Here is a 13,957-nt window from a genome sequence, read left to right on the forward strand (position 1 = left end):
TGTGATCCGACCAGAGTTACTAAAAATAAATTTAAAAAAATATCGGGGAAAGCCCTGTGATAATAACGCCACCTGGAGGTGGTGTTATCCCGGGTCTCCCCCAGTTACCGGCCTCCTACTCTGCTCTAACGGGCAGAGCAGAGCCGGGAGTCGGTCCCAGTAATCAGCTGTGTGGTCTAAACAGACCGCAAGCTGATTAATGTGAGAAAAAAAAATAGTAAAAAAAAAAAATTACTTACCTGACCCCTGGGACCGGTGGTCGGGGCTCCGGGTGATGTCCTCCCTCCGGTCAGCTGGTCTCCCATAGTGCACTGCTGCCTGGTCATCAGGTGATCGGGTCCCAGTGCAGTATGGGAGATCAATTGACCGGAGGCATGGAGGACATCACCGGAGGCCCGGATCATGCAGGTAAGTGCTATTTAGGCAGGGGGGGTTGCGGGGGGGAGAGGGGGAGTCGTGGGGGGTCCGCGATCACTGGGGCAGAGCTTAGTGCCGGGGGCGGGGCTTAGCGGCAGGGAGGGGGACTTTGTCAAGGTATTTTTTCCGATAATACCGTGACTAGTGTGCGGATGGGATTCGCAGGGACAGAGCTTTATTGCAAGCTCTGTCCCTGCAAGGGATTTGTAGTAAATCCCTGTGAATATTGCCTGAATTCGCAATGCGAATTCAGTCGTTAATATCACACTACAATCTACATTCAATATGTGGATTGTAGTAAATAGAGCCCTTAGTGAGTAACATACAGAGTATATCATGGCACTGATGCACAGTTGTCCAAAGTATTAGGCATGTGGCCAGCACCAGGGTGCAAACTACAGTACATGTATGTGAGAGGTGCCACTGCACAGGGTGCGAGGCCAAAGGAGCGGCACCATTGCGGCCCCAGTGCAGTGGCATCTGTATTTTGTGTGTAGGGTGACTTAAATGAGGCACCCTGCAGCCATCTCTAGTACATCTGAAACAACTCCATGTCTCGCAAATAATAAGTTTAATATGTATAAAAATTACTTTGTAAAGCAGTATAAAATTATTAGTTTTTTTGCTATCTGTATCTCTTACTGGCACAGACCAAGCATTACAGGACTGTCTCGGCAAGGAGATAACTGCTGATATTTTAGACTTTTTGTATTCTAAATAGATGCCTATGCTCCCGGGCTGGCCGGGAGTCTCCCGAATACCGGGTTGAGCTCCCGGCCCCACGGAAAAGTTGGAAAATCTCCCGGCCAACGTCACCCCCCTGCAACCTCCCCGTATCACCCCGGACCTCCCCCCAAAGCGGGCCTGGCCAGTGACGCGATTCACGCTGAATTGCATCATAGCGACCCCACCCCCTTTGTCACAATGCCATTAAACTTGGCATTGTGAAGAGGGGGCGGGACCACAATGACGCGATCATGCGAATAGGTAATGGCACCATTACTACTATGTCTTGTCAAAAAAGAAATATCTAAATAATAACAATAAATCAATTGCTTATTGTAGGCCATTTGTGAAAATAACCCAGCAACATTGGATATAAATTATATAAGCTATATTATAAGGGCACGGTCGTGCCCTTATTCTAATAAACAGAATTTTCCCGTAGAAAATTCCTGAGAGGGAGGTATGGTGTTTAAGGGGCTACACCTCAAAAGTTATTGAACATACTGAGCTAAAATTTGGCATGGACAGGTAGAACTGTCGCTCGGTGCTGCATGCCAAATTTCAGGGCACAAAACTTAAAATGAGTATTTGGGAGCAAGTTTAAACTGTCATTTTTTTCTGCCACTTTCAGTTAGGACGACTTTGTACTTCAGTCTATGGTGGATTTTTGGGAAGGCATATCTCAGGGCAGAGGACGAATTAGGACTTGGGGTTATTTTATTAGGTAACTCTTGTTCCACTGTAGGTGCTTTTGGGGTTCATGTAATTGAAAAAGATACAGTTTTTGAACTATTAGCCCACAAATGCCTCATTATATAGATAGGAAATGTCAACTTGCTGTGCATGCTGAGTAGGTGCCTCCTGCAGGGCATGTACAGTGGCTTCACCTGGGTGCATAAACATGGCTGGCATTAGCGGCGTTAGTGGCAGAGGGACCCGGCAGATGTAGCGGGCTTTAGCGATGGTGGGACCTGACGGAGGCAGCGGGCATTAGTGGCAGCACACTGCTCCCAACACTGTGTCCTTATTCCCCTAACCCTGCACCCAATACTGTGTCCTTATCCCCTAAATCTGCACCCAATACTGTGTCCTTATCCCCTAACCCTGCACCCAATACTGTGTCCTTATCTCCTAAACCTGCACCCAATAGTTTGTCCTTATCCCCCTAACCCTGCACCCAATACTGTGTCCTTATGCCCCTAACCCTGCACCCAATAGTGTCTCCTTATCCCCCTAACCCTGCACCCAATAGTTTGTCCTTATCCCCCTAACCCTGCACCCAATAGTGTCTCCTTATCCCCCTAACCCTGCACCCAATAGTGTCTCCTTATCCCCCTAACCCTGCACCCAATACTGTGTCCTTATCCCCCTAATCCTGCACCCAATAGTGTGTCCTTATCCCCTAACCCTGCACCCAATACTGTGTCCTTATCCCCCTAATCCTGCACCCAATACTGTGTCCTTATCCCCCTTAACCCTGCACTCAATACTGTGTCCTTATCCCCCTAATCCTGCACCCAATATTGTGTCCTTATCCCACTAACCGTGCACCCAATACTGTGTCCTTATCCCTCTAACCCTGCACCCAATACTGTGTCCATATCCCCCTAACCCTGCACCCAATACTGTGTCCTTATCTCACTAACCGTGCACCCAATACTGTATCCTTATCCCTCTAACCCTGCACCCAATACTGTGTCATTATCCCCCTAGCCCTGCACCCAATACTGTCCTTATCCCCCTAACCCTGCACCCAATAGTGTGTCCTTATCCCTCAACACTTAACCCAATACTGTACCTTTATGCCCTAATCCTGCTAACTATACTGTAGCCTTACCACTTAACCCTGCACCCAATATTGTATCTTTACCCCAACCCTTCACTCACTATTCAAATAGGGGAGCCACATCAAATGCCAGTGATGTTTGGCAACACTTGGGATAACAGTTGGTGTTTGAATATGAACTGTGCTACAGCCAAGATGAGACAGTCAGACAGGACAGCACAGGGGGAGGATACATTTTAGCCTTTTTAACCCCTTAGGAGTCAAATTTAGAAAAATCTGTTCTTACTATGCACCTACGTCACGGAAGGAATATACTCCCCGATTTTCATGTTTCTAGGTCCAGAGGTTTGGGCTGGGCATTGATGAGTCAGTGAGTCAGACATTCACTACTTTACATGGAACTTTGCTGCTCCACCATGACAAAATGTTGCCCCAATCTAATTTTTCTCTTAACTGGCACATCTACATAGTAAGACCTTTATTTTGATATCGTAACCATATTTTTACTTTCAACCATTCTCTCAAAATAGGTCTCACAGTAATAAACCTTATAGAATTAATATATATTGATTAGACTACCCACTAAGATTATTTTATAATTTACTTTATTGATATGCCTATGCTTTGGAGTGACAAATTGTATCTGCTCCTCCTACTGCACTACTTTTACATTATTTCACGTACAATGTGCTTAAAAAAAGAAAAGTGAAATATGGCTTGACCAATATCTAGAGGAAATAACTGTGAAAGAGCAACAAAACAAAGTCTCAAGCTTCGGTGGGAAGATACCATTGCTAAACCAAGCTGGATAGAAATAGCAACAAGGATCTGACCAAGATGGGAGTGATTCCCACTAATGCAGTTTAGATTATTATGGATACAGATCATATGGTAATGCGTACAGTGGTTAGTTTTGTCATGTATGGTTGTCTAGGATTCATATTGGTCAAAAGACTTAAACAATGCTAAAAGCTTTTTGGCACCTTAAGAATGACCTAAAGTTCCTGGCAGCATGGAGTCATCAATCAAGTTTGAGATCTAGAGAAATATTAAAGTTCCCTGTCAGGATGGCACTATCCTCCATCACATTAGAAACTTTTTCAAAAGAGTTTTGAGAAAAAATAAGATTGTTGTGAATTATGTAACTATAATGAGCCGAAATGTTGGAATAAATTATGATATTTTCCAACTACAATTAAGCACTGTAACCAGTGGGTTAATTATTTAATTTCTACATAATATACCAGTATTAGAACCTGTGTTGGGCCCCATTGAGGTTTGAAAAGGAGACTTTGTTCATGCTGAGAATGGCCATAAAGTTTAGGGTTAGACAAGACATAAATGGATGTTGTACCAGCCAGTGACTGGTACATCTTAATATGGTTTAATATCCGGAAGCCAACACCCAGATGTTTATTTTATAAGCTGGATCCAGACAAAAGCTTTTGGGCTTCACTGCAGAATCTGAGATTGCAATAGGATGTCTGCTTGTATATACAGTACATTGATTCCGGACATCTGCTTAAAGATGGAAGGGGCCTCCTGGATAGAAACTACCCTATCTTAGGAAGAAGATGATTAATTTCTATGGTGTGATCACCTACACATTGAGTATATACTCTGTCTGTTTGTTTTTGTTTGTTTACTTTTATAATAAAGTGTAAGTTTAATTTGTAATCACTCAATTGGTCACATTGTATAACTATTTCCCTGTGATCAAAAGAAAAACACTGTATAGACTTCCCTTCAGGGTCTCCTATTGGTTTTCATGTGATGAATAGAATAACATTGAAATGTTATACCACACCGTTTTCTGTCAGCTGAATCAAAAAAGGGTTTAGGAAAAAGGTTTTCTCTAAACATAAGATGAATGCTCATGAAGTGGGTTTCCTAAAGGAGGAACAAGTTGTGTTTTTTTTTTAAATAAGGAAACTTTTAGGTGTGTTAAGCATGATAATATTTAAAGAGCTCTTTAGTTGCTCCTGCTGAATGTCACCTCTTCTAAGATATCATTTCTATCCACACTTTTGATCTACCAAATCTCCCCGCGTCCATATCACCATCCTCTCCCTTATTTGTACTGTTTTTATTTTTGCAGGACATTTATCTGTTACCAATATTTTGTTTGTTTTATCTTTTGAATGCTGCTGTTATGTTTTGGTCTTATCTCCATGACTAGTTTCTGCTGTGTCTGGTTCTTATCCCACATTTTCATTTACTGATTTTGGTGATTTTGTAAAGTATTTTACAAAAACAAAAAACATTTATTGCAAAATAAAAGATAATATACAAATACTCATGGAGGTCGATAGGGTACATACTGTAGCAAGTAAAAAAAAAGTCCTGATGATGTGTAGCAGCCAAGAACAAACCCTACTTTCCATTAAAGGCAAAGGAGGGGGGAGGGAAAAAGAACATCTCATTTTGGGGATTACCTAAAAGATGCCAGACATTTGGGCATCAAATGGCATTCTACAGAACTTAATAACAATAACAAAATTCTACATTAAGTATTTAAATAGGGGTTTAGTTATTAGCTATGGGGCATATCTACAGTGCATCCGGAAAGTATTCACAGCGCTTCACTTTTTCCACATTTTGTTATGTTACAGCCTTATTCCAGAATGGAATAAATTCATTTTTGTCCTCAAAATTCTACACACAATACCCCATAATGACAACGTGTAAAAAAATGTTTTGAGATTTTTGCAAATGTTATTAAAAAAAAGAAATCACATGTACATAAGTATTCACAGCCTTTACTCAATACTTTGTTGATGCACCTTTGGCAGCAATTACAGCCTCAAGTCTTTTTGAATATGATGCCACAAGCTTGGCACACCTATCTTTGGGCAGTTTCGCCCATTCCTCTTTGCAGCACCTCTCAAGCCCATCAGGTTGGATGGGAAGCATCGGTGCACAGCCATTTTCAGATCTCTCCAGAGATGTTCAATTGGATTCAATTCTGGGCTCTGGCTGGGCCACTCAAGGACATTCACAGAGTTGTCCTGAAGCCACTCATTTGATATCTTGGCTGTGTGCTTAGGGTCGTTATCCTGCTGGAAGATGAACCGTTGCCCCAGTCTGAGGTCAAGAGCGCTCTGGAGCAGGTTTTCATCCAGGATGTCTCTGTACATTGCTGCATTTATTTTTCCCTCTATCTTGACTAGTCTCCCAGTTCCTGCTGCTGAAAAACATCCCCACAGCATGATGCTGCCACCACCATGCTTCACTGTAGGGATCGTATTGGCCTGGTGATGAGCGGTGCCTTGTTTCCTCCTAACATAACGCCTGGCATTCACGCCAAAGAGTTTAATCTTTGTCTCATCAGACCAGAGAATTTTGTCCTTCCGGTTTTTTTTTGGAAACTCCAGGCAGGCTGCCATGTGTGTTTAGTAAAGAGTGGCTTCTGTCTGGCTACTCTACCTTACAGGCCTGATTGGTGGATTACTGCAGAGATGGTTGTCCTTCTGGAAGGTTCTCCTCTCTCCACAGAGGAATGCTGTAGCTCTGATAGAGTGACCATATTGGGTTCTTGATCACCTCCCTGACTAGGGCCCTTCTCCCACGATCACTCAGTTTAGGTGGCTGGCCAACAGACAATTCCTTGGACTTCATGCTTGGTTTGTGCTCTGACATGCACTGTCAAATGTAGGACCTTATGTAGACAGGTGTATGCCTTTCAAAATCATGTCCAATCAACTGAATTTACCACAGGTGGACTCCAATTAAGCTGTAGGAACATCTCAAGGATGTTCAGTGGAAACAGGATGCACCTGAGCTCAATTTTGAGCTCCATGCAAAGGCTGTGAATACTTATGTACATGTGATTTCTTAGTTTCTTGTTTTTTATTAAATTTGCAAAAATCTAAAAAAACTTTTTAAATGTTGTCATTATAGGTTATTGTGTGTAGAATTTTGAGGACAAAAATTAATTTATTCCATTTTGGAATAAGGCTGTGACATAACAAAATGTGGAAAAAGTGAAGCACTGTGAATACTTTCTGGATGCACTGTATAATGGGTGCAGGGTGTGTGTTGCACATGGGCCCTGGGTCCAGGGGGGCCAACACCACACACCCTGCACCCATATTCTTTAATACTTACATCTCCAAAGGCTCACGTCAGTTGTAGCAGTGCTGCACTAAACGCCTGGAAAATAGAAGCAGCGGCCATTTTCCCGATGTTTTGTGCATGCGCAGTGGGGAAATCTCTGGGAAAATGGTGGTCGTGCCATTTTCCTGGTGATCTGCACATGCGCAGTAGACTCTGGCCACAGACTTGAGCCCAGAGTCTACTGCTGAAGTCAGTGCGCTGCCGTCTGATGGAGAATGCACACGGGCCCCCATCTCTATTAATAAGCCCCTGCATTAGCTGTCTCATGGGTGTAACTTATAAATAGAGATACAGTAAGAAGTGGGTGAGCCATGACCTGACACTATAATTAAAAATATAGGGGAAAGAGGGTGTAGCATGAAGGCCAAATAAATAAGGGCTATAATACAATGTATTAAATGGCATGGACGAAGCAGAGCCTAAGGCAAAAGAGTGGTACAATATCAATGTGGGAGAAATGTCACTGAGTGAGGGGGGTGCCCCTGTTATACCGAGACGAAGCAGGAAGCAGTACCGATGATATGTATAAACAGCTCATCTGCCGGAGTGGGGGAGTCCAAACTTCTCCCTCCAGTGATCCCTGACAGAGCCCACAGTGCATCAGCCTGGTGCTAATGCGCTGTGTCTCACCTCCCGGCCAGCACCAATGGGCATGTGTGAGATCTCTCAAGCATCACCAGATTCCCCATGCACTGGAGCCCAGCAGCTGCTGCAGCCAGGGACAGAGCTGTCCTCGCTGTGGTGGGGCAATGACAGCTGCAGCTGTCAAAATCAATAGCTGCAGCTGTACCACTCACCTTTCATATCCAATGGGTGGCACATTGATGCGGTATCTTGTATACAGCAGCTGTCATTTAACACCCATATTAGTACATTAGCGAGAAGCAGTATCAGCGCACGTAACATGTGCTGCTACCACTAAACCCCCACACCGCCTCTTTAAACATCTCCTCCAGTGTGTAATCCGTTTGGGGCCCAAATAAAAATGATCCTTATTACTAGCAGTATATTATCAAAGTGATACTAACAAACATACCGTTAGCATTTAACATTACTTACCCCTCCAACAAGGTCTAGCAACGTTATTGTCCTCAGCGGCATCCTCCACACTGTTGATGGCAGCCTACGGCTGCTAGCGACATGCTGTTGTGTCATGCATTACGCAACGCATGCACATTACATTTTCACCCATTGGGGACACAGCAAAGCCTGGGATGTTTTGCTGAAGCCAGGAAGGCTGTTGCTAGATCCCCATTTCTGGCAATGGGGACCGTATTGCTATTTCCATATAAAGATGGTGTAAGCAGTACAGTGACTTACAGCGGTAAGCTAAGCTTAATGCCATTTGTTAAATATTGAAAAGAGGACATAACCCATTTAGTCAGTATAAGGGAGTCTGCTGCCACTGATCAGCAGCAGTGCAGCAAATACAATTTTTTTAAAGTGGGTGTGGCCACACCTACTTACATTAGACTACCTGAGACCAGCAAAGCTCGCTACAAACCTGATTCTGTATACCATGCTGCCATACAGTACAGTTGGGGTATTGCTACTGTTATGACAAAGATCCCAGATGGGATACAAACGTTGATGAATGTTATCCTGTGCTGAAATGGACTTTGATATGGATTAAAGTTTTCACTCTCTTTATATGAAATTAGTGAGTGCCCTGCTTCTTTTATATTACATGTAAATTATTCATGTGTAGAGTGGTTCCTCTATGTTTATGCAGGAGAACCCCTACTGCTGGCTGCAACTAGTGACTGTGAGTGCTAGGTTTTACTTTGGATCATTCTGTATAGTACCATATGTATTGTCTGCCAGCTGCTTGTTGGAAAAACATAATAATAGAGCAGAAGACTTAAATTCTACCTCAATGGTTACTTTCACTGGCTAATCAATCAAACCAGCAGTAGATATATAAGTGACAAGAAAGGACCTGAGAGATAAATGGGGGTCATTTGTTAAAATAAATTGGGATAAATAAAATAAAATAGGATAGCTTGGTGTGATGAATATACCTTTTAATCGCAGCCAAGAAAATAAATAAATGTCAACTAAAGTATATTTCTAATGAATCAGCCACAACATTGAAAATACAGGTATTAGACACACAATACACTGTAGAATAATACTTTGATGAATGAATGGACAAAGCAGGTAAAATTGTGTCCTAAGAACTATTTGAAAGTGTTCCAGGGATGAGTTGGCAATCGCTCACAGTATCTGCAGTTGCAAGGCTGCCATTTATTCACGTAATGAATCCTCTGTGAAACAGGTGACAGGCAAAGTTGTCTGGTTTAACCTTTAGTGGGAATTAGACTTTCTATTTGTCACACAGAGTTTACAATTACATCCAAAATCTTTATAACCCTATAAAACCAAAGACCCCATTAGCAACACATATTTGTTGCAGAACCCATCACTAACATTAATGGGAATGCCTCGAAATAAGGGGCATAATGAGGGATGTGCAGAAGGTGCAGGCAGAGCGGCAACACTATAAAGGGAGTGCCATTATTTATTTATTTATTACCAGTTATTTATATAGTGCACACATATTCTACTGTGCATTATAGAAAACATTTGCCCATTTATATCAGTCCCTGCCCCAGTGGAGCTTACAATCTATATTCCCTACCACATGTCCACACACATACACACTAGGGATATTTTTTTTGTCAGTAGCCAATTAATTTACCAGTATAATTTTGGATTGTGGGAGGAAACTGGAGTACCTGGAGGAAAATCACGCAAGCGCAGGGAGAATATACAAACTCCACACAGTTAGGGCCATGAACCCAACACCTCAGGGTATACAATCGGGAAATCGGCTGCCTTAATACCGACAGCCGGCTTCCCGACTGTCATATCCCGGCGAGGGTGAAATGCCGGGCATGTATATCTAGACACCTGTCATTTCCCCGACGCCGGGAGACATCCCGATCGAAGGGATGCCGGGTGCCGCGAGTGGACAGCCGTGGGGGGGGAGGGTTAGGGTTAGGGCACCCGGTGGGTGACTCAGGGTTAGGCACCCCCCCGGGAGGGTTCGGGTTAGGCTAGGGGGAGGGAGGGTTAGGGTTAGGCACCCCTAGGGGGGACTTAGGGTTAGGCACCCCCCCCGGGGGACTTAGGTTTAGGCAGCGGGGAAGGGGGGGTTAGGGTTAGGCACTAAGAGGGGGGATTAGGGTTAGGCACTTGGGGGGGAGGTTAGGGTTAGGCACCCCTATGGAGGGTTAGGAGGTTAGGTTAGGTTAGTTTATACTTACCTTAGCGACGATCGAGATTTCCAGCACTGTCGGGCTTCCGCTGCCAGTAACTCTGCTTTTGTCGGCCAGGCGCTGCCGGGCATCGAAACCGCCGGCCATGCGGCTGCCGGTATTTCATTCCGATTCCCACCTCAGTGCTCCGAGGCAGTAAATTATCTCCTAATACAGTGGTTCCCAAACTTTTTTGAACCACGGTGCCCTAGAGAATAAGCAATGTTTTCATGGCAAACCTAAGCCAAAAGTTTGCTATTGAGAAATTCAGAAAAAAGTGTAGTAAAGTAAATTGTCCTTACCTGTCATCCTTAGGCTCAGTTATGTGATGGTGGACAGGTTTGCACTTGTCTTTGTCCACATAATAACATTACATTGACCATAAATAATTTGATTTGCTGCTGGACCACCAACCTGAGGCACCCCTGCAAGTGTCCCGAGGCACCCCAGGGTGCAGCGGAGCATAGTTTGGGAACCACTGTCCTAAAACATTTTTCATTTTATAAACCAACAATTTTAATAAACCATACATAGGTTGCACCAAATTTTTTTTACAAACTGATAGCTGACAGAAGATGAGCTTTTAAGAGACAAACTGTAATGTGAGTCTGATGTATATGGTTTATGTACTTGTAAATGGGTACATTACATTAATACAGTATTTTCTCTCTAGAGTCTTTAATGTAAAGTTTTCGCTTATTTGAGTTGATTCATTTTTTCTATCTTTTGGTAACAATTTAAGAAAGCTTGATTGTAATTTTCTTTCAAGATGAAATCAATATTATTTTGATCCATTATCGCGGGGCCCATAAAAGGCATGGGTGCCCATAGGCCAGTGCCTACTCTGCCTATTTGGTAATCCGGCACTGATACCATCCATGCTGCCTTGGCTGCTTGTCCACCTGCTCACTGGCCTGAAAGCTCTTTGAATCAGTATGTATGTGTTGCTTACAGGGCAGCACCTGCCTGACTCCCAGTAAGAGAGCTGCTCAGAATCCTATTCCCTGTAGTATTGCTGATTGGCATCACCAACCATCAGTCACAGTGAGACGAACTTGCTAGAAATTGAAAAAGGAGGAGAGCAAGAAAGCTCAGAAGTGAGAGTACCATCAGTTACGTAAAGTATTGAAATCATTGGAGGATTTATGGAAAGTAGGGAGGATGACTGGGAGGGGGTCTGTAAGTTCCATTTTAGAGACTGTATACATAGAACATTTGTTGGTGCTTGTTAATTAACTTGCATATTATTTATTATGCATTATTTTGGCAATTTGGGGAAAGTTTTCAAATTAATGTTATTTCAGAAATAGCAATTCATAGATTTCCACCATCAGTTATCACAGCAGGGGAATTTTCCATCATAGAATAGTCGGTGGTCATTTCCACACACAATGCATGAACCAAAGCAGAGGGCAAAACTATTGATTTAAATACATAAACAGACCCATGTCATATATGAAGTATCTTCTCTTAGTAGCATACTGGGGCCCATTTACTGACAAAAAGAGAGATGTGCTCTAAACCATCAAATGACAGGCATTGACATTCTGCTGATTGCTTGGTATCATGCTATTTAATAAGTTCTACTGTGTGCATGTGTGCATGCGTGTGTATATGTGTGCACGCTTTAATATTATTCAGTATAATAAACATGAGCCATATTTTTTACATACTATATATCACATTAACCATTATTATATTAAATTTGTTTCCCACTGGTGACATGGCAAAGTTTGACTTATGTATTGCAACTACAATTAACAAATCACTAGTTAATCCAAAGCATGTATTAAATGAATTAAGATGTTTAAGACTCGCTGAAGGTTTAATAACTACTGCTTTATGAGTATGTACATTATCACTTATTTCAGACAACACTGAGAGCAGGAATATTTTCTGTGTAACTGCAAAAATGATTAAAACACTTTAGGACACTCTGGAAGCAATAATTGAAATAATCCATCTGTGTGTCAGGAACAATAAAGAAAGGGTAAATGATCTATTCTAATATAGATGCTTCCTAACAATAAATGTTTTTGAGGTATTAATTTTAAATCTTCCTTAACCCAGCCCCTAAAACAGAGATTCCGACTTAATGCATATAACAATGTTGTATAACATCATGTGGTATGGGATTTGACTCATTAAAGCATATCTTATATGAAAGTTTTATTAAACTTCCAAACAGCATAGTTACACTTCTCACTGTAAGTATGTACATAGTAACTGAGCAACAATACCATGTAAAACAACACAGAATAGCGACAACCATAATGTTTGTATGAAAATATCTCAACTAAGCTACACATATAACATGTTTTCAATAAATGCTGGGGTCTTCACGTACTTACTGAATTATATTGAAGGTATTATTATTATTATTATTATTATTATTATTATCTTCAGGTTTTTCTTTGTTAGCTTTTATAGGGTTTTCAATAAAGTATTTTGTTGCTATAAATAATTTCCTCTTAACAATAAAAAAGTGCACAGTTGTTGACAAAGATAACAGTGTAAGAGCAACTGCATTTATATTGATAAAATGCATACTTATTATAATTTGTTAATCCTGTTTATACTGTAGTACATTACTTCAATTCAACTTGTAAGCTGTTAGTAATTTGCGTAACTGTGATCTGGGCAACATACGGTACTATAAGTAATGTGGGCTGTATCACCATGTACGATTATCAGCTATACCATAATATTTTTGACTGCTTATTTGGGGAAGGTTATACCTTTGTAATATAATGTAACATGGAAAAGCAGGAAATGTAAAGCTAACCCATTGAGAGCTCTACCTAGCACCAAAAGTAGAACTATCCAATAGACATGAGTATATGTAAATATCAACGGCTGAACATAATTGTGGTTTTATTATTGGTAATAATAACATAGTAGGACATTTCGGAATACTGTATCACCTTAATGATGTGCAATGTCATTACATGTATTATTAAGTGGTTATGACTACTGATGATATCTCGGATAACACCCAGTGTGAGTTTAGCCTGTTGTTACTTACCTATCAGCACTGAGAGCGGTGAGTGTGAAAACAGATACTCCAACTGAGGTGAGTTGAATTGACGGGATAAGTTTGCAGCACACTTCCCCGAGCATCCACTCCTCAAAGAAGAATCGGAAGGCGTCCACTGGCACACAAGTCACAAGCAGCAACAGGTCCCCCGCGGCCAAACTTGAAATGAAAATATTAGGCACGCTTCTCATGGCACTATTGGTAATGAAGATCTTCACAAGGGTGATGTTGCCCAGCAGTCCCACCATAATGATGACCAAGTACAAGGAGGGGATCACACATCGGATAATGAAAAATGCCATCTCACGATTGTGTGGCATAGACGTTTCTGGTGGTATGCTCGGTGCCACCAGACTCCCATTACTGTGTATCAAGGTTGTATTGGAGAAGTGGCCAGTGATCATCTTCCACACAAAGAAAGGCTTGGAATTATCCAACTATTGTCAATGACAGTTGAGGAGGCAGGTGATTGGGTATTCTGTTCAACCCTACAGATTTGGATTAAATGTAAAGTTTTAAAACAGTCAACAAGTGGTTAAAATCCAGCATTCAAATGCATTTCATACTTCTCAAACTCCGAGGCTCTTGAATAGTCTACATATGTCCGTGGTCTCT

General features: G+C 42.0%; 1 protein-coding gene across 1 annotated transcript in view; it reads right to left on the reverse strand.

The window, feature by feature from the left end:
• Positions 1 to 13,746, reverse strand: part of NMBR (neuromedin B receptor) — a 376,875-nt gene extending 363,129 nt beyond the window's left edge. The window contains exon 1 of the mRNA XM_088451744.1: positions 13,331 to 13,746. Within this exon, the coding sequence (XP_088307870.1) occupies positions 13,331 to 13,746 (416 nt within the window). The remainder of the gene's footprint in view (positions 1 to 13,330) is intronic.
• Between the last annotated feature and the right edge of the window lie 211 nt (positions 13,747 to 13,957).

The sequence above is a fragment of the Taudactylus pleione genome, unplaced genomic scaffold (genome assembly GCF_031769625.1).
Source record: "Taudactylus pleione unplaced genomic scaffold, aTauple2 ptg000006l, whole genome shotgun sequence".
In the NCBI taxonomy this organism is placed as follows: Eukaryota; Metazoa; Chordata; class Amphibia; order Anura; family Myobatrachidae; genus Taudactylus; species Taudactylus pleione.